We start from the raw sequence: 19,616 nt of genomic DNA, 5'->3' as shown, positions 1-19,616 counted from the left end.
GCAACAAAGGGACCACTCTGATGGGGGATACTGATAATGTGGGAGGCTGTGTGTGTGCGGGGGCAGGGGATAGAACAGAAATCTGTGTCCTCTCTCATAATTTTGCTATGAACCTAAAACTGCTCTAAAAAATAAAATCAATTTGAAAAACTGTACTAGAGTTAGGCAGACTTGTAAGTGAACTTTAGATTTGCCATTTTCTAGCTGTCTGATCTTCACTGAGTAGTTAAAGATTTCTGAAATTCGGATTCTCTATAACAATTTTAAGAGTCAAATGAAACAATAATGAATAATAATGGCTGCCATTTATTGAACAGCTGCTATGTGCTAGGCGGTTACTTTTTAGTCCTCGGAGTGCACTGAAATTATTATTCCTACTTGATACATGAGCAAATAGATGCAAAGAAATCAGGTGACTTGACTAAGGTCCTCCAGCTAATAAGAGGCAGGATTCACATGTTGAATTCAGTGTGACATAGAGGCTAAAGATAACAATTCTCTATAAGGTTGCCTGCTCTGCCCCTTGGTAGCACTTTGGACAGTTGTGAATATATGAGTGTACAACGCATGTAAAGCCCTTAGAAAGTACTGAGTTCTGGGTACTACTCTTAACCCAGGGCCCCCCACACATGTGTTCCTTCCATCATCTGCTTCTTTCACACACAGTCAACACAAGACTGGCCTATACTTGACATTTAACAATTTTTTGTCAAAGCTTTACTCCTTTTATTCCCTTTCCTACCATAAACACCTATCCTCTCATAACTAAAGACTAATTCAAAAGCTTTATGTATGTGTGTGTCGGGGGACAGTTGACAATTATAATTTAAAAATGCATCGAAAAATTGGTGTGCCATTTTAGAAATATTAGCCAAGAGACAAAGAAGGGTTGCAACAATCAAGATCTCTTGAAAACTTTGTAGAGTGAGTTTCTTGAGGTGGGTCTGTGATGGTACACTAAAGAATTTCATTCATTCATTCATTCAACCAGCCAACCCAAAATATAAATATATTTTGTAACTATTCTGCATCTGGAATAATTACATTTTTCATTTTTAGTTTTGAAATGTTCTTCTAACCAAAGCCAAGTGATTTTTTTTTTGTGCGTAGAGCTACCTGATGTAACCTTCTCCTACCACACCTGTCCTGACATTTCCTGAGACACTGACTCATCTTATGTTCCATTGCAGTTGGTTGAATCGAAGAGCATGTCCCCTTCTCGGATCATTGTGCCTTTCTCAGCTCCCCCTGGTCCTGGCGTGTCTAGGTGGTGTGGACCCCGTGTGGCTGCTCCTTGGCACTTTTTACCCTTCACTTCAGCCTGAGTCCTTCTTTTGCTCCCAGGGCCTTCGGATCAGCCTGGGTTCTCCCTGGGCTTTTGCCTTTCACTGCTCCATTTCCTAGCAGGAATGCCAGAAACCCAGAGTTAGATGACAGGCAAATGCAGGAGCAGGATCTGATCTAGTCACGGGCCTTTGAGTAATCATTAGGGCAAAAGAGAGTCCATACCCCTCTGTTCTGAGTTTTCACTCTGTTGCAGACAGCTGCTGTTGCCAGGCAAATGCGTTACAAGTAGTTGGAATGAGAAGAAACGTGCTTGATTTATCAACAGGCTCCTTTGGAAAGTGCATTTTTGATGGCGGTTCTTTAGAACATGCAACGCCTCCTCCCTTAAAAATGATGCTAAAGATGGTAGGTAGAGGCAGGGAAGGGGCATTTTATTGATCTTCACTGTGTCCTGGGCATTCTTCTGGGAACTTTAGACCCACAAATTTGTTTACTCCTCACATCAAATTCTGCAAGATAATTATTATTATGGTTGTTGTTGTCACATGTACTCCGCAATAAAATTATTACTGTTATGTTCCTATTATTTTCCTCAACTTGCAAGTAAAGAAACAGGCTCAGGAAGGTAAAATAAATTGTCCGTGCTCACATCGCTGAGAAGAGGGAGTGTTGGGATGAAGCCTGGGTCCGAGGGTTGCCCGTAGGCGTGAGTTCTGCTGCTGACATCATACCACATGGGGTACTGCACGGTGTGAGGCAGGATGCTGAACATCCTCCTGGGTGTGAGTCCTGGCAGCAGGGCGGTACCGGGAAGCAAGGAGCTGGACAAAGAGATCAATCTGAGACAAAACATTCCCTTTTCACTCTCCCTCCCTTCTTTCTAAGTCCTAACCTCTGCCTTGGCAAAGACTGCCAGAGAAATGAGTCAGGCAGAGGCTGGGGCTCGGAGGTCACAGGGTCGGAGCTGAAATCCCAGCCTGACAATTTATCGGCTGAGTGTACTTGGCAAGTTCCATTTCCCACCTGTGCTTTGGTTTCTGAGGTTGTAAAGTTGGGATAATACATAACGGGAGAGGCTTCATTCATTCACTGAACAACTTCTACTGAGTCATACCATGGGCTCAACACCATTCAGGGAACTGGGAGATAGCGCAGGATGCAAAACAGAACCCCTGCTCACAAGAAAATTAAATTATACAGGAGAGTAAGGACAAAAAACACACACAAAAAAACCACCCAAAACCAACAACAAACAAACAAGGAACAGGGTGGTAATAAGGAGTAAGAGGGAAGATACACATAAAGCACTTAGAATAATGCTTGGCATGTGGTGAGCACTCAATAAATGTTAACTATTATTCTTTTTCCATCTGTCTAGCAATTTGAAATAAAATAAACCAGTGTACCCAGGCTCCCAAGTGGGGTTTTTTTCCCCAGCTGCTTCTTCCATTTCCAAGCCCACTGATTTTTCTAGAAACTCTGACAGCTTCCACAACACCCAGGCTTCGTGCTGTGGTCTCGGGCCTGGAGGGAGGCTCCTGTTAGTCGCTCACTTGGCTCTCTCCTACTCGTGGGTTTGAGCCCTTTGAGGGTAGGGACCAGTCTCTCAACCAGCTGTATGCTCTGAGGACGTGCACGTAATAAATGCTCAATAAATATTTGTTTTTGGGGAAAAAAAAGGAGAGGTAGTTTGTATGTGGAGTCATGAATTGCCCCTGGGTGCTTTTATATTTACTGTGTTTTACCAAGAAAAGTGCTGGCTTTTGGTGTAGTGATTGGAAGGAAGCCAGAAAAGAAAAAAAAAAAAAAGACCAAAAAATTCATTTGCCTGAGCTGTTGCTTTTCTGAAATGAGAACAGACAGCATCAATCTTCGGTGGCCCTTTAATTCTTCTTGCCAGGACTGCAGGCTCATTCCTGATGCCTGCCAGTGACAACAACTTAATGTTGTCATAGGCAGAGCAACTTAATGGGAAGAAGAGAGGCTTGCAGTATTTCCACCAGGGCCAGGCAGTGGGGGCCACTGAGTGGGGAGCTGCCCCTCCCTCGTCTGACAGGCAGCTGCAGAACATCTCCTCCTAAAGTCTGGCACTGACCAAAGATTCTCTGGGAAAAGATTGTGCTTAAGAATTTGGGGGTACATGGCGCAAGATGCAGAGCACGAAGCCAGGTATGATACCCCCTTTTAGAATATGACACTCGGTGTAACCTTCCTGATTCGCTCTTATAGGACCCCCCCCAATGATTAACAATGATTTTAACTGCCTTAAACTGGGCCAGTTTCAAAGTGTTTTCTGGATGAGCAAGAAACACTCAACCCAAAACAAACAGAGTTCACATGGATAGTTTGCATTCTGCTGAACTGCTTTATTTTTAATAATCATGTTAACAACAAGGCAACAAGATTGCCTATAATCTTAAAACAGTCCTCAAGAACAATCCGTATGCATGTGATGGGGGTTTGTGCAAGCGTGGACCACTGCGTATCATCTGTCTGTGTACACCCATGTGGCAATACCCATATCTCATAGGACATTTGCGTAAGGTAGGGCTACAAGTCACACACACCCCTTTTTGAATCGATTATCTTTTAAAAATGTACTCTCCTTCAACTCGTTGTGATATGGTGGTAAAATCAAATTCTTAAAAGAGCAAAGAGAAAGAGAGACCAAAAAGAAGTTGAATGTATTTTACGTGAAATGTAAACCTTTTTTGTTAACGAATGTCACATTGTGTTCCAAAGTACATTTATTAAATCTCCCCAAATATGTCCTGGAGAATTAATTTTCATTCAGTTTGCATTCACTCATTTATTGAATTGGAATTCGGTCCCCATTTGAGGCAATTAATTTGAGGAGTGACCACACGCTCGCCCACCTGCCTTCTAGAACACCCACACACATATGCTGAGTAACAAGCAAGTGGAAACTGGGTTTGTCTTTCTTTTTCCTTTCCCTTTCCTGCTTTGAGGTAGTTTCTGTTCTTGCCTGTTAAATAAATGATCTGTCTCTTTGCAGGATAGCGACAACCTCTGGTGGGACGCGTTTGCCACCGAGTTTTTTGAAGACGATGCCACATTAACCCTTTCATTTTGTTTGGAAGATGGACCAAAGCGCTACAGTAAGAAAGAAGTTTATTTTTCTAATATCCCTTCTTTTTGCGCCTGTAAGAAAACCACAGGGGTCTTCAGAGAATAGCACAGGGCTGACAGCCTAACAATAACACCTCCTCTGCTGACGAGGTTCTTGCTTCCCATCAAGGCTTTGTCACCGGGTGGCAGCCTGGGTCGGCTGAGAGAGCTTTCCTTCAAGGCTGAGAATATTTGGGCACCTGTCTGTTTAGCGAGTGAGGCAAATATGAACTAAGTCACCCAATGATAAGTGGGAGCTGGATTACGGGGTTTCCATCCACCTCTTCCCTGTGACCCTCCTTTATCCTTTACAGCTGACATTTCATGCCCAATGTTCTGCTTCTGAAGTTTCCTTTAAAAAAAAAAAAAAGAAATTCTCACAGTTACTGTATCAGCCACAGCCTCCTAATTTCGTCTTATCAATTATCTCAGGTATTTATTTGACAAGTGCTAGCTTTTCTTGGGGGCGGGGGAGAGGCCACTGCTGCTTTGAACATACAGTTTTGGATTAGTGTTGACAGAATTATAGTTCCTTGTCTTTCCAGCGAGTGATAACTCTGTAAAGATCCTCAAATTACTGCCCCTGGCACCTTGGGTAGCAGCTGATCTGTCCTGATTAGGTTCAGCCAACTTGTCAGAGATCAGATTTGCTAGTTGTGCTATAAGACTAAGAGGCATAGAAACATCAGCAATTAATGTCCGGTTAGATCAGAAAGAGATGTGTTTTCAGAAATCGGCATTGCACGTACGAAAGGATCCGTCAGTAGGTAAAACATCCCAAATGTCACAAACACAGAGATGATGATGGAACCAACCACCGTGTGTATGAACCGTTAATCCAGAGCATTGGGCAACTGATAGATAATAAGGCTCATGATAAACATGATTAAAAGATCTGATTGTTGCTAAATGTATTTCAAAGCCACTAGAGTTTTTTGTTTGTTTGTTTGTTTGTTTTAACTTTAGAGGGCTTTGGACAACTTAGTAGTATTTGGATCTATTGTATGACGAGCTGATTAATTATGCTAATGCATGCATGGTGATTTTGCCCAAGTGGCAAACTGAGGAGAGCAGGACAACTTAAACTTGATGTCCAATTGGAACTCATTGCCAGGAGCATCTCTTTAGATTTATTTGTTGTGGGCTTTTAAGGGAGCGGGACATTTCTAATAAGTATTTTGGGTGAGAGGGGCTCCTGGTTATGCCAGACAGTGGGCTGTTTTAGAGGGTCTTTGCATTCAACATAATGATTCCTGTCATAAGCACTGGCAAGCCCAGCTCATGGGGGTCCTGAAGAGTGAACGTGCTTTCCTGTGTGTGGGTGCCCCCAAGCAGCCTCATGCCCTGGAGAGTAGGAGAGTCGGGTACAGAAGCCGCTGTTTAAGAAGTCCCGGGAGATAAATGAACTCTGCAATCCAACAATTACTCTCTCCCCAAAAGCCTGCCTGATCAATGGTGAATAATTTCAAACCATGCAGTCATCCATCCTCTGAGCCTTCTCATTTTCTTTTGAGGCATAAGCTCAGATAACTTCAAGTTATCATTGTTTTGTGTTCCTGTGGGTTTCTTTGTTTTGTTTTGTTTCTGTTTTTTTGTTTTGTTTTGTTTTTTTTGGTTTGTGAATCCATCAGGGTCTGCTCAGGGAACTAGAATTAGTTTTAAAGCCTGTACTAATGCAACAGGGTCTCGATCTTCCCTCTGCCCACCCCCCCCAACCCCAACACCATTTAAGGGTAAGGCATGATCAGTACCCGTTTAAGATCTTACTTATACCCATGCACAGGAGTAAATGCCTGACTATAAGCCATTGTTGTCCAGGTTTCTTTGTTTCTGTGAGCCAAAATATTTCCTGAGCAGAGAAGAGAAACAAAGATGATTGACAGTTTGGAGCCGAGGCTCATCAGCTTCTTTGCTGACAGCCTGGTGATGTGCACGATGCTGCTGATGTGCGGGCAAGTGACAGGTGATTGACAGCCCAGGACGGGGAGACAAGGAGGAGGAAGCACGCTTAGAACGCCTGACGCACACTGTTTATGCAGCGCTCCGAGCTCTGGCGCCAACACCTTAACCCATTCGCCGTCCAGGCAGTGTGTGCCAGGCTGTGAAAGCACCTGCTGGTGCGGGGCGGGAGCCTACGGCTCTTCCCCGAGACCTCCTGGGGAGCTGACAACCCTGGCTTTCTGAGAAAGAAAACAAGACGTGGCTATTACATTTCTATATGTAAAGAATTTCCCCAAATTACATTTATCTTAGGTACCAAGAAATATGCCAGATGGGGTTTATTTAGCCCTTACTAGAAAAAAAAAATTTTTTTTTTCCTTTTCTCTCCCCATCTCTGTGTTTACAGGGTCCGTCTGGCTCTAAGATATCTTATCTCTAAGCTACAGTAAATCCTATAATATGTGTTGGCTTATTTATTTGGTGTCTGTCACCATCCTATTAGAATGTCATCTCTGTGTGAACACGAGCTTTCTATTATTTATTGCTGGATTCTCAGACTGATACAGGAACTTGTACACAATAGGTGCTCAATAAATATTTGTTGAATGAATGATTGAATGAATAATGGACATTTGGGGAAAAGTTTATAACACCAGACAGAATGGTAGCAAAACAATTCCTTGACCTAGATCGCTAGACTTTCTAAGGTGGGAAGAACATAATCCACAGTGCTCTGCTGGTGATTTCAAAGAAGCTCTAGGATATGGTCTGATATACTTTAAGCTAGAAGGGGGAACCAGCGACACAATAATTCAGGAAATAATTATGCTTTCGGAGATAGCATACAGCTTCTTTTTCATAAAACTCCTCCGTATTGATCATCACTCCAGTCCCCAAGCCCCTTTCCTCTCCTGATGGTGGTGGTGGTGGGGTGGGGAAAGAGAACTCCCTCCCCAGGTGGGATATGACGACCAGATGGAGACTACTGATGTCTTCCTGGGAGACGGGGGGTGAGGTTGGTGTTGAGAGGTGCCAGGTGGATAAGGTTAGCGGGCCGTGAAATTGAGCTGTGCGTCCCTGCCTGGTGGAAGCATTGGGAAGGTGTTTCTTCAGCAGCTGGAGAAGTGGGCAGTTCCAAGAGGTAGCTTTCTACCTGAGTGACATGGAATCTCGAGTGGGGAAGAGACCCGAGACAGATAATTCCCTTTTTGTCGGCAGATCAGTAGTTGAAGACTGTGGGAGCTGAAAAGTGCCTTTTCTGAAAACGGAAGCTTGGTCCAGCGAGCCCCAGCTGGTGAGCCACTGGGCCTCGGGTCGGCTGACTCCAAAGTCAAAGCCAGGGCACCCTCCCTTCCCTATCCTCATCTCATGTCTACATCATCCCGTAGCTAAAGGGAAAGAAATGGATTTGTCAGTTCACACATTTCCAGGAACATAAGTCACAAATAATTACCGAGGCTTCGTTGACACGGAAGGCAAAGGAAGCAGAGGAAGAGGGTTCTCACGCCCTCTGTATGCTTCCTTTATAATGCTAAGTCCAGCATGATGTGCTGTTTCCCTTCCCCGTCTTGTACAAAAGTGATCATTTTCAGGTTGATGTGAGCCTGTGACAAGTACTTCTAGTTCTAGACCCTTTTTGCACACGTAATGGAATGGTGTCCACACCATTCTCTCCCTCTGTGACCATCACAAACACCCTTTGGGTGATGGTACAGGTAACCCCCCAGGAGACCCAGGCTGTGTCCAGGTCCACGTTGGCCATGTTCTTCATCCGTGGGAAATATGTGGTTCATTCAGAAGATCTCTCTTTGCTGGGAGAGATGCAAGGAGGAAGTTCTCCTGGTTCTCGGGACATTGGAGAGGTTGGGAGGTTGTACCACGTAGCAAACACGTTTGGATGCTAATCCATACTTTGATTGGTAAACAGAACTTCCACTTCCTCATCTGCAAGACGTAATACTACCATCCCTGGCTTGGCATGAAAATTAAGTGAGATAACACAGTCAAAGAGCCTCAGACCATTTGAAACAAACAGTAGGCAGCACTGATTATTACTACTGATAGCAATGCACAGCCTTGGCATTCCCGTAGCTTCTGTGCCGGGGAGAAGCTTACCATCAGGCAGGTGCTATTCAAGTGTGCTCCATGTGCAGAGCTTGCTGCAGAGACTCGCTGATCAGCTGCGAGTCACACGACCCCTCTGCTGGGCAGTTTCTACTGAAATGCAGCATTGAAGAGACTACGTCCTCCCAGGCTTTCCTCAGAAACTCACTGTTATTTCTGGTACGTAGGTTATGTTCAGGAGGTAGGGAATAGACAGGGAAGGGTGATTGAGAATGTGTGGGGCTTTGTACTTTGAGGGGCTGAAGACTCCAAACACTAAGCCATGTCTAGGTTGGCATTGACTTGGAAATTAGGGTAAAAAGTGGTGTAGCTGCTAAAATGCCACCTCGTTTCAGGGCACTGCCCATTGGCCTGCTTTTCAGGGAAAAGGGTCAGGCAGGGGCTTGGGGTCTGAGACCTGAGCTCCAACCTGGCTTTGTCTTTTACTACTGGCGTGGTTTGGTGTGCATCATTTTCTGAGCATCAGTGACCTCACCTGAAAAGTGAGGCTAGTTGAGATGATGTATATAAAGTTTCCAGCACCTTGAAAATGCTCCTTAAATGGCTACTGTTTGATTGAATTCTACTGTGAGCATTGCTGACTCCAGATTGAGATCTAGGACAATTCAGATAAAATTATCATTAATCCTTTTTTAAAAATTTTTTTTAAAAAATTTATTTTTTTAGAGAGAGTACAAGTGAGCATGAGCGGGGGGGAGGAGCAGAGAGAGAGACAGCGGTTGAGAGAGAGAGAGAGAGAGAGAGAGAGGATCTCCAGCAGACTCCCTGATGAGTGTGGAGCCCGATGAGGGGCTTGATCTCACGGCCCTAAGATCATGACCTGAGCCGAAATCAAGAGTTGGACAATTAACCGACTGAGCCACCTGGGCAACCTGTCATGAATCCTTTAACTACTGTTTGTAATTTTGGGTTGGTGGGTCCACTAATTTTCGATCATATACTTATTTCATCTTGCCTTCCATATTCTGTCTGGACTAAAGATTTCTCATGAGACTACACATTTACACAGTCACATTAGCCCAAGACTGTTGTTTTTCTCTCTGTGGCTGCTGGGGGGGACATTTCACTCAACAACAAAAAAAGAAAATTGTTTTAGGACATATCATCCCCCATGCCATTATTTTCTTCTGTTGTCTTCAGTCATCCGGTCCTATTAGATATTGTGAAGAACTGCACATCGGCCCCTCAGTGGAGCCATTTCTATACTTGCTGTTTCTCCTTAACATTTGCTTCCTCACATCCCTTTTTTCCTGAAAGCTCTGATAGCATTGCGATATTGACGAAGTTCTTCAATTTTGTCTTGTAGTATGTGTTTTTATGTGTTGTGTATTTGGATGTGTCCCCCTAAGGTAGAGAAATTCTACGAGGCTCAAGTAGCTTCACTATCTCTGGTTACTATTTTTCTCCTGTTTTTTATTGGTCCACCTTGCCCAGCTGTGTCTTTATTGTGCTTGCTATATAGGAATTCTGAAAGCATTTCCCCACCCTCTCCCCAACTTTCTCTTTCTCTAATACCATATTGCATGATTAAAAATGTATTTCTTGGGGGGGGGGGGGCTCCTGGGTGGCTCAGATGGTTAAGCGTCTGCCTTCGGCTCAGGTCATGATCTCCAGGTCCTGGGTCGAGCCCCACGTCTGGCTCCCTGCTCAGCAGGGAGTCTGTTTCTCCCCCTGCTTGTGTGCTCTCTCTCTCTGATGATTAAATAAAATCTTTAAAAAAAAAAATGTATTTCTGGGAAAATCACTCCTTAAATATATGTATAGGTGTTTTGACACAGCATTTAATAATACTGTGGCACAAATGTGGCCATTTAAAATAGTTACATGCAAAAAAGCATGCACCGCAGCACATGGGAAGAAGGGGTTTAGAAGGCTAGAATCTGCGTGTGTCTTTTCTACGAACAACGCCTCTATAGAATTCACCTGAGATCTGAAGAGGCACAGGGTCCTGTCGCTGGTGCTTAAAGACCCTATGCTTTCTCAAGAGACGATACCAGCTGGTCCTTGGGATCTTCCTCAGTAAAGTAATTTTGTTTCTCTGAAAACTCCTCATTTTTTAAACATTTATGGAGGTGGAGATCAAAATTATGGCCTTTGGATCCATGCAGATTCATTTTGAGTCTTTGTTTCACTACAGCTGTGTGATGTAGGCATGCGACAGGACGTTAGGCATGTTGCTTAAACTATCTTAACCTCAATTTCTTCATATGCAGCATTAAGATAATAATAATGCCAACATCAGAGGGTACTTGTGAAGATTAAATACGATGAAATAACATGTAACTTTCGCCTAGTGCTGCCCGTGGAAAATACTTAGCGCATGAATAAATACATGGAATTAAAATAGAGGATAATTCCTATTACTCATCCAGTCATTTGGCACATAGCAGGGAGAACTCAGGATTTGAGCAAATCAGACCTGTCTTCTTTCTATATGGGAACCTTAAGAATTTAAAGACGAACTTGCATTAACAGAAGATGGCAATTTAAAACAAGTCCCAAACTATTACACTGATGATCTGTTCTAAAAAGAGTGAGTTTTCCACCCTGTATTTTGCGCAGGGAACGAGGAGCTGTTGAACATTTATTGAGTGCCAGCCACTGTATTAGGCACCAATGGGCTCCATATTTTGTTCACTGATGACCAGACGAAAGCAAATGGACTTTGCATTAGAAAGGGTATCTTAGAGGAAAGAATGCACCTCCCCAGAGTAAGCCTTGATGGTTAAGTACTGGATAATTGTGGCATTTTGTTGCATACTGACAGAGATGTCTTTGTCTCAGATGACTGAAAAAGTGCTTTCCTTTGCATGGAGCTGCATTAAATAGTTTCTGGGTGGCTCGAGCCTCTGAAGTTGTGATTTTAGCGTGTGACCCTTTTAAACGGCAGTCTTCATTAGGCTGGCAAGATTTGGAGTAAATTAAGTTAGGACGAAAGCAGACTTTCATTTGAAGTTCATTTGCACCTGTACTCATTCCTTGATTCATTCATTCAGAACTCAACAAGTTTCTGCTATTTGCCAGACATTGTCATAAAGAGGCCGACCGTTTTTGAAAGGAAGACAGTTCATCACAAATTCTTTCATTGACTTTTGATTTCATTCTATTTAAGACTCTTACCTTAAGTTAACATAATCAACTAAGTAGCTCAAAAAGAAAATACTCCTGTGACATTGATACAAAATCTAGGGCTAGCTATGAAAAAAGACGTAAGAGAAAGCTCACAACTGATAGATGAACTGACAGACTTCGGAAAAGGAATAAAGAGACTGAATGTCTTCCCATTTGTGGTTTCAAATTGATGATATCAAAAGTTGTAAATTGGCTGTAACAATAGATTTGGAGCAGACATTCCATTCTCTCATCACTAATAAATACCACGCAAGTGGACACATGAGATAATGGACAAATGCTTTGAATAAATTTAAAGTGTCATACAAGTTAGAGATATAATTATTATCATATTTATATTTGATCTTTAGGATTTGGTGACTTTTAATTTTCTCTTTATATGTCAAACTATTAAGAAATCTGGGATGATTGTTGGATCTTTCCTCAGGTGTTAAAATTCATTGTTGGGGCACCTGGGTGGCTCAGTCGGTGAAGCGTCTGCCTTCAGCTCAGGTCATGATCCCAGGGTCCTGGGAGCCTGCTTCTCCCTCTCCCTCTGCCTGCCTGCCTGTCTGCCTACTTGCGATCTCTCTCTGTCAAATAAATAAATAAAATCTTTAAAATAAAATAAAATAAAATAAAATTCATTGTCACATACACAGACTTGAGCATGTCAGGCCTCTGACTGCCCTTAAGAATTTAGTTGGGAGATCTAAATGAGAAATTAACCAGGAAATGGACATTATATAGTTGTTTTTGAGACTCTGTGTGACTGAGTTATCTGTGGGATCCTGGCACATGCATTTCCTGACACTTGGTTTCATGGAATATATTCCTATTCCTATGTCTTTCCTATGGTTCTCAAACCAAGATGGCAACAGAGCATGGTGGGTAACAGGATAAATGTGGCATTTTTTTTTTTCATTATCACAATGGCAGGTGGTGCTAGTGGTATTTACTATCTGGGGGCAAAGAAAATAAATGTTCTGGCCAATAAAAAATTATTGAGAAATGTCTCATCCAATCCTCTTTACCTCCAATTTACTCATCATCTTAAAGATAGGGTTGCTAGATAAAATATAAGTGCACAAATGCAATACTTGGGACATATTTATGCTATAAAATTATTTGTTGTTTATCTAAAATCCCAAATTAACTTGGCATCCTGTGTTTTTCTTTCCTAAATCTGGAAGCCCTACTTGAAGGAACCCAGTTCATCCTCAGATATGAAATCTTGATAATTCCAGAGCAGCTACAGTGGGATGTAAGCATGACCCATCATATGAAAAAAAAAACTCTAAGAGATTTACCTGGCCCTGTTATTCACAGCAGTCTTGCCTCTGTTTATGTTCAGCAACTGTACTCACCAGGCCCACCTAAAGAATGAAACACCTCAACAGAGGGTGGGAGGGCAGGTTGAAGACTGCCTGAATTTAAATTCAAAGTCCATATTGCAAGCATTCCACAGTTGACTACACCAGCATTTGCGCCGGTGCTCAGCATATACACATGAGGGTGGTAACTGCCTAAATGCCCACCTTAAAGGAGTTCACAGTTCAACAACGGAGAGACACATACACAATGAGCTCTAATGCAGTAACATCAACACTGGAAGAGTAGGTGAGGCAAAGTACCATGAGGCATTGAGAAGGGAGTGATCACATATACTTCAGAGAGAAAAGACTCAGGCTGGCAAAGACCTCTTTCGACCTTCTAAGACTCTTTGTTTCCTACGGCCATGACAGAAAACACCTTGCCACAACACCTTGCAAATATAAGGCTTTCTTTCTTTTTTTTTTTTTTTTTTTTTGAAAATATAAGGCTTTCAGAAATTTTTGTGGGTTGCATGAATGATGTAGGCTGATCAATAGTACAACTATTATTCGAGGGGTTTGATTATTTAGACCACAGACACATCATTGCACATATGATTTCCCCCCTGTTTTAATAAGTTTCCACCATCACAATCTCAAATTATAGCAACTCATTTTGTATTGTGGAGTAACGGAAATGTCACAGAGCAATTTGGAAATTTATCCACAAACAGAAAAAGGATTTGAGACTCATATTTTATTTTATTTCATTTTATTTTATTTTATTTTATTTTCTTAAAGATTTTATTTATTTATTTGAGAGAGAGAGAATGAGAGAGAGCACATGAGAGGGGGGAGGGTCAGAGGGAGAAGCAGACACCCCGCTGAGCAGGGAGCCTGATGTGGGACTCGATCCCGGGACTCCAGGATCATGACCTGAGCCGAAGGCAGTCGCTTAACCAACTGAGCCACCCAGGCGCCCTTTATTTTATTTTTATTTTTTAATTTTTTGTGATTTTTAATTTTATTATATTATGTTAGTCACCATACAATACATCATTAGTTTTTGATGTAGTGATCCACGATCCATTGTTTTCGTATAACACCCAGTGCTCCATGCAGTACGTGCCCTCCTTAATACCCATCACCGGGCTAACCAATCCCCCCCTCCCCCCTCCCCTCTAGAACCCTGTTTGTTTCTCAGGTCCATAGTCTCTCATGGTTCATCTCTCCCTCCAATTCCCCCCCCCCATTTTTCCCTTCCTTCTCCTAATGTCCTCCATGTTATTCCTTATGTTCCACAAATAAGTGAAACCATATGATAATTGACTTTCTCTGCTTGACTTATTTCGCTTAGCATAATCTCCTCCAGTCCCATCCATGTTGATGTAAAAGTTGGGTATTCATCTTTTCTGATGGCTGAGTAATATTCCATTGTATATATGGACCACATCTTCTTTATCCATTCATCTGTTGAAGGGCATCTCGGCTCTTTCCACAGTTTGGCTATTGCGGATATTGCTGCTATGAACATTGGGGTGCATATGGCCCTTCTTTTCACTACATCTGTGTCTTTGGGGTAAATACCCAGTAGTGCAATTGCTGAGTCATAGGATAGCTCTATTTTTAAAGTTTTGAGGAACCTCCACACTGTTTTCCAAAGTGGCTGTACCAACTTGCATTCCCACCAACAGTGTAAGAGGGTTCCCCTTTCTCCACAACCTCTCCAACATTTGTTGTTTCTTTCCCTGTCCATTTTGGCCATTCTAACTGGTATAAGGTGGTATCTCAGTGTGGTTTTGATTTGGATTTCCCTGATGGCTAATGATGATGAACATTTTTTCATGTGTCTGTTAGCCATTTGTATGTCTTCTTCAGAGAAGTGTCTGTTCATCTCTTCTGCCCACTTTTTGACTTGATTATTTGTTTTTTGGGTGTTGAGTTTGAGAAGTTCTTTATAGATTTTGGATACCAGCCCTTTATCTGTAGTGTCATTTGCAAATATCTTCTCCCATTCTGTGGGTTGCCTCTTTGTTTTGTTGACTGTTTCCTTTGCTGTGCAGAAGCTTTTTATCTTGATGAAGTCCCAAAAGTTCATTTTTGCTTTTGTTTCACTAGCTTTTGGAGATGTATCTTGAAAGAAGTTGCTGTGGGCGATGTCAAAGAGGTTACTGCCTATGTTCTCTTCTAGGATTTTGATGGATTCCTGTCTCACATTGAGGTCTTTCATCCACTTTGAGTTTACCTTTGTGAATGGTGTTAGAGAATGGTTGAGTTTCATTCTTCTGCATGTGGCTGTCCAATTTTCCCAGCACCATTTATTGAAGAGACTGTCTTTTTTCCATTGCATGTTTTTTCCCGCTTTGTCAAAGATTATTTGACCATAGAGTTGAGGGTCAATATCTGGGTTCTCTATTCTGTTCCATTGGTCTGTATGTCTGTTTTTGTGCCAGTGCCATGCTGTCTTGGTGATCACTGCTTTGTAATATAGCTTGAAATCGGGCAACGTGATGCCCCCAGCTTTGTTTTTCTTTTTCAACATTTCCTTGGCGATTCGGGGTCTTTTCTGATTCCATACAAATTTTAGGATTGTTTGTTCCAGCACTTTGAAAAATGTCATTGGAATTTTGATCGGGATGGCATTGAAGGTATAGATTGCTCTGGGTAGCATAGACATTTTAACAATGTTTATTCTTCCGCTCCATGAGCATGGAAAGTTTTTCCATTTTTTTGTGTCTTCTTCAATTTCTTTCACGAGTGTTTTGTAGTTCCTAGAGTATAGATCCTTTACCTCTTTGGTTAGGTTTATTCCGACGTATCTTAATGGTTTTTGGTGCTATTGTAAATGGAATCGTTTCTTTAATTTCTCTTTCTACAGTTGCGTTGTTAGTGTATAAGAAAGCAACTGATTTCTGCGCATTGATTTTGTATCCTGCCACATTACTGAATTGCTGGATGAGTTCTAGTAATTTGGGGGTGGAGTCTTTCGGGTTTTCCACATAAAGTATCATGTCGTCTGCAAAAAGAGAGAGTTTGACTTCTTTGCCAATTTGAATACCTTTTATTTCTTTTTGTTGTCTGATTGCTGTTGCTAGGACTTCTAGTACTATGTTGAACAGCAGTGGTGAGAGTGGGCACCCTTGACATGTTCCTGATCTTAAGGGAAAGGCTCTCAGCTTTTCCCCATTGAGGATGATATTTGCTGTGGGTTTTTCATAGATGGATTTTAGGAGCTTGAGGAATGTTCCCTCTATCCCTATACTCTGGAGAGTTTTAATCAGGAAAGGATGTTGTATTTTGTCAAATGCTTTTTCTGCATCAATTGAGAGGACCATATGGTTCTTCTCCCTCCTCTTATTAATGTGTTCTATCACATTGATTGATTTGCAAATGCTGAACCACCCTTGCATCCCGGGGATAAATCCCACTTGGTCGTGGTGGATGATCCTTTTAATGTATTGTTGGATCCTATTAGCTAGGATTTTGTTGAGGATTTTGGAATCCGTATTCATCAGGGATATCGGTCTGAAATTCTCCTTTTTGATGGGGTCTTTGCCTGGTTTGGGGATTAAGGTAATGCTGACCTCATAGAATGAGTTTGGAAGTTTTCCTTCTGTTTCTATTTTTTGAAACAGCTTCAGTAGAATAGGTATTATTTCTTCTTTGAATGTTTGGTAGAATTCCCCAGGGAATCCATCAGGCCCTGGACTCTTGTTTTTTGGGAGGTTTTTGATCACTGCTTCAATCTCGTTACTGGTTATTGGTCTATTCAGGTTGTCAATTTCTTCCTGTTTCAGTCTTGGCAGCTTATAGGTTTCCAGGAAGGCCTCCATTTCATCCAGATTGCTCAGTTTATTGGCATATAGTTGTTGATAATGATTTCTAATAATTGTTTCTATTTCCTTGGTGTTAGTCGTGATCTCTCCCCTTTCATTCATAATTTTATTAATTTGGGTCCTTTCTCTCTTCTTTTGGATAAGTCTGGCCAGTGGTTTATCAATCTTATTAATTCTTTCAAAGAACCAACTTCTAGTTTCGTTGATCTGATCTACTGTGTTTCTGGTTTCTAATTCATTGATTTCTGCTCTAATTTTAATTGTTTCTCTTCTAATGTGTGGCTTAGGCATCGTTGGTTGCTTTTTCTCTAGTTCTTTAAGGTGTAGAGTTAGTTGGTGAATTCGGGATTTTTCTATTTTTTTGAGTGAGGCTTGGATGGCTATGTATTTCCCCCTTAGGACCGCCTTTGCAGTATCCCATAGGTTTTGGACCGATGTGTTTTCGTTCTCATTGATTTCCATGAATTGTTTAAGTTCTTCTTTGATTTCTTGGTTGACCCAAACATTCTTGAGCAGAGTGGTCTTTAGCTTCCAAGTGTTTGAATTTCTGCCAGATTTTTTCTTGTGATTGAGTTCCAGTTTTAGAGCATTGTGGTCTGAGAATATGCAGGGAATAATCTCAATCTTTTGGTATCGGTTGAGACCTGATTTGTGACCCAGTATATGGTCTATTCTGGAGAAAGTTCCATGTGCGCTCGAGAAGAATGAGTATTCTGTTGTTTTAGGGTGGAATGTTCTGTAAATATCTATGAGGTCCATCTGGTCCAATGTATCATTCAAAGCTCTTGTTTCCTTGTTGATTTTCTGCTTAGATGATCTCTCCATTGCTGAGAGTGGAGTATTGAGGTCTCCTACAATTAACATATTGTTATCAATATGACTCTTTATTTTGGTTAACAGTTGGCTTATGTAGATGGCTGCTCCCATGTTGGGGGCATAGATATTTACAACTGTTAGATCTTCTTGTTGGATAGACCCTTTAAGAATGATATAGTGTCCTTCTGTGTCTCTTATTACAGACTTTAGTTTAAAATCTAATTTGTCTGATATAAGAATTGCTACCCCAGCTTTCTTTTGAGGTCCGCTGGCATGGAAGATGGATCTCCATCCCTTCACTTTCAGTCTGGATGTATCTTTAGGTTCAAAATGAGTCTCTTGTAGACAGCATATGGATGGGTCCTGTCTTTTTATCCAATCTGCAACCCTGTGTCATTTTATGGGAGCGTTTAGGCCATTCACGTTGAGAGTGATTATTGAAAGATATGAATTAATTGTCATCATGTTGCCTATGAAGACGTTGTTTTGATAGATTGTCCCTGTAAATTTCTGTTGTAGATCACTCTTGGGGTCTTTCTCCTTTTATAGAACCCCCCTTAATATTTCTTGCAGGGCCGGCTTAGTGGTCACATATTCTTTCAACTTCTGCCGGTCATGGAAGCTCTGCATCTCTCCATCCATTCTAAATGAAAGCCTTGCCGGATAAAGTATTCTTGGCTGCATGTTCTTCTCATTTAGTACCCTGAATATGTCTTGCCAGGCCTTTCTGGCTTGCCAGGTCTCTGTGGATAGGTCTGACGTTATTCTGATGTTCCTCCCTCTGTACGTAAGGACTCTCTTCCCCCTAACTGCCCTTAAGATGGTTTCCTTGGTTCTAAGATTTGCAAGTTTTACTATTACATGCCGGGGTGTTGGCCTATTTTCCTTGATCTTAGGAGGGGTCCTCTCTGCCTCTAGGACTCGAATGTTTGTTTCATTCCCCAGATTAGGGAAGTTCTCAGCTACGATTTGCTCAAATACATCTTCTAGTCCTCTCTCTCTCTCCACTCCCTCCGGGATTCCAATTATTCTGACATTGGAACGCCTCATGGTGTCACTTATTTCTCTGATTCTATTTTCATGGATTCTGAATTGTTTTTCCCTGGCCTCCTCTTTTCCCTTTTTATCTATTATACTGTCTTCCAGATCGCTTATTCTCTCTTCTGTCTCAGTTACCCTAGCTGTTAGATTATCTAGATTGGATTGGATCTCATTGATAGCATTTTTAAGTTCTGCCAATTCACCTTTCATTTCTGCCCTTAGAGACTCTATGTTGCCATTAATTGATTTCTCCATTTTAGCCATTGTCTTCACAATTGCTAGCCTGAATTCCATCTCTGACATCTTGGTTATGTCTGCATCCATTTGTAAATCTGCAGCATAAGTCATAATCTCTGAGTCTTTTCTGTTTTGGGGGCTCCTCCTCCTAGTCATTCTGTTGATGGGTGTTTGAGGGAATGTATAGAGTCCAAATTATTGACCAGAACCCAAGCAAGATGCACCTGTTTTCTTGGGACCTTAGGGTTGCTGGCCTCTTGTTTTCCCAGCCTGTCTTCTGCGGGAGGGGCCTGCCGCGCTGTTACTCAGGCAACCCTGTTGGGGCGGAGTTGCCCTGCGCCCCTGTGGCGGGGGATGGGCTCAGCGGGAATCAGTCTTTGGGGCTTTTGTTCTCTGGCGCCTTTCCCTGGTGGCTTTCCGTGTCTCTTCTGGGAGTCAGAGCAGAAGACACCGTTTCCAACCCTCTGCCTCAAAGCAGAGAGACCGCAGTCTGTTCTTCAGTGAGCTCTCCAGGCCACACCGTCTCCGTTTCTGTCCGTGCTGCTATAAACTGCAGCGGCCTGGGTTGTGCGCCCCTCCGCAGCGCCCCCAGTCCTGCCTCCAGGTAGGGGCTCCTCTCTGCCCTTTGTGCTTCTAAAACCGCCAGCCGCTCCCAATTCGCGCACACACGACTCCGCTGCTCGGGGTTTCCACCCCCGGGGGTTGCAGTTCACCGGCACGACCCCGGTGCACCGGGTTTCCCTCTCGGAGGCTGCAGTTCGCGTGCACGTGACCGGTGCTC

The 19,616-nt window shown here is 42.5% G+C and overlaps 1 protein-coding gene across 9 annotated transcripts in view; it reads left to right on the top strand.

The window, feature by feature from the left end:
• The window catches only part of LDB2 (LIM domain binding 2), a 393,505-nt gene that overhangs the window by 137,997 nt on the left and 235,892 nt on the right, over nucleotides 1-19,616 (top strand). For all 9 annotated transcript variants that reach the window (XM_032400051.1, XM_032400050.1, XM_032400048.1 and 6 more), the window contains exon 2: nucleotides 4,304-4,406. In XM_032400051.1, the coding sequence (XP_032255942.1) occupies nucleotides 4,304-4,406 (103 nt within the window). The remainder of the gene's footprint in view (nucleotides 1-4,303; nucleotides 4,407-19,616) is intronic.

Source organism: Phoca vitulina, unplaced genomic scaffold (genome assembly GCF_004348235.1).
Source record: "Phoca vitulina isolate PV1807 unplaced genomic scaffold, GSC_HSeal_1.0 scaffold3, whole genome shotgun sequence".
In the NCBI taxonomy this organism is placed as follows: Eukaryota; Metazoa; Chordata; class Mammalia; order Carnivora; family Phocidae; genus Phoca; species Phoca vitulina.
This window is presented reverse-complemented; position numbering and strand designations above follow the sequence as displayed.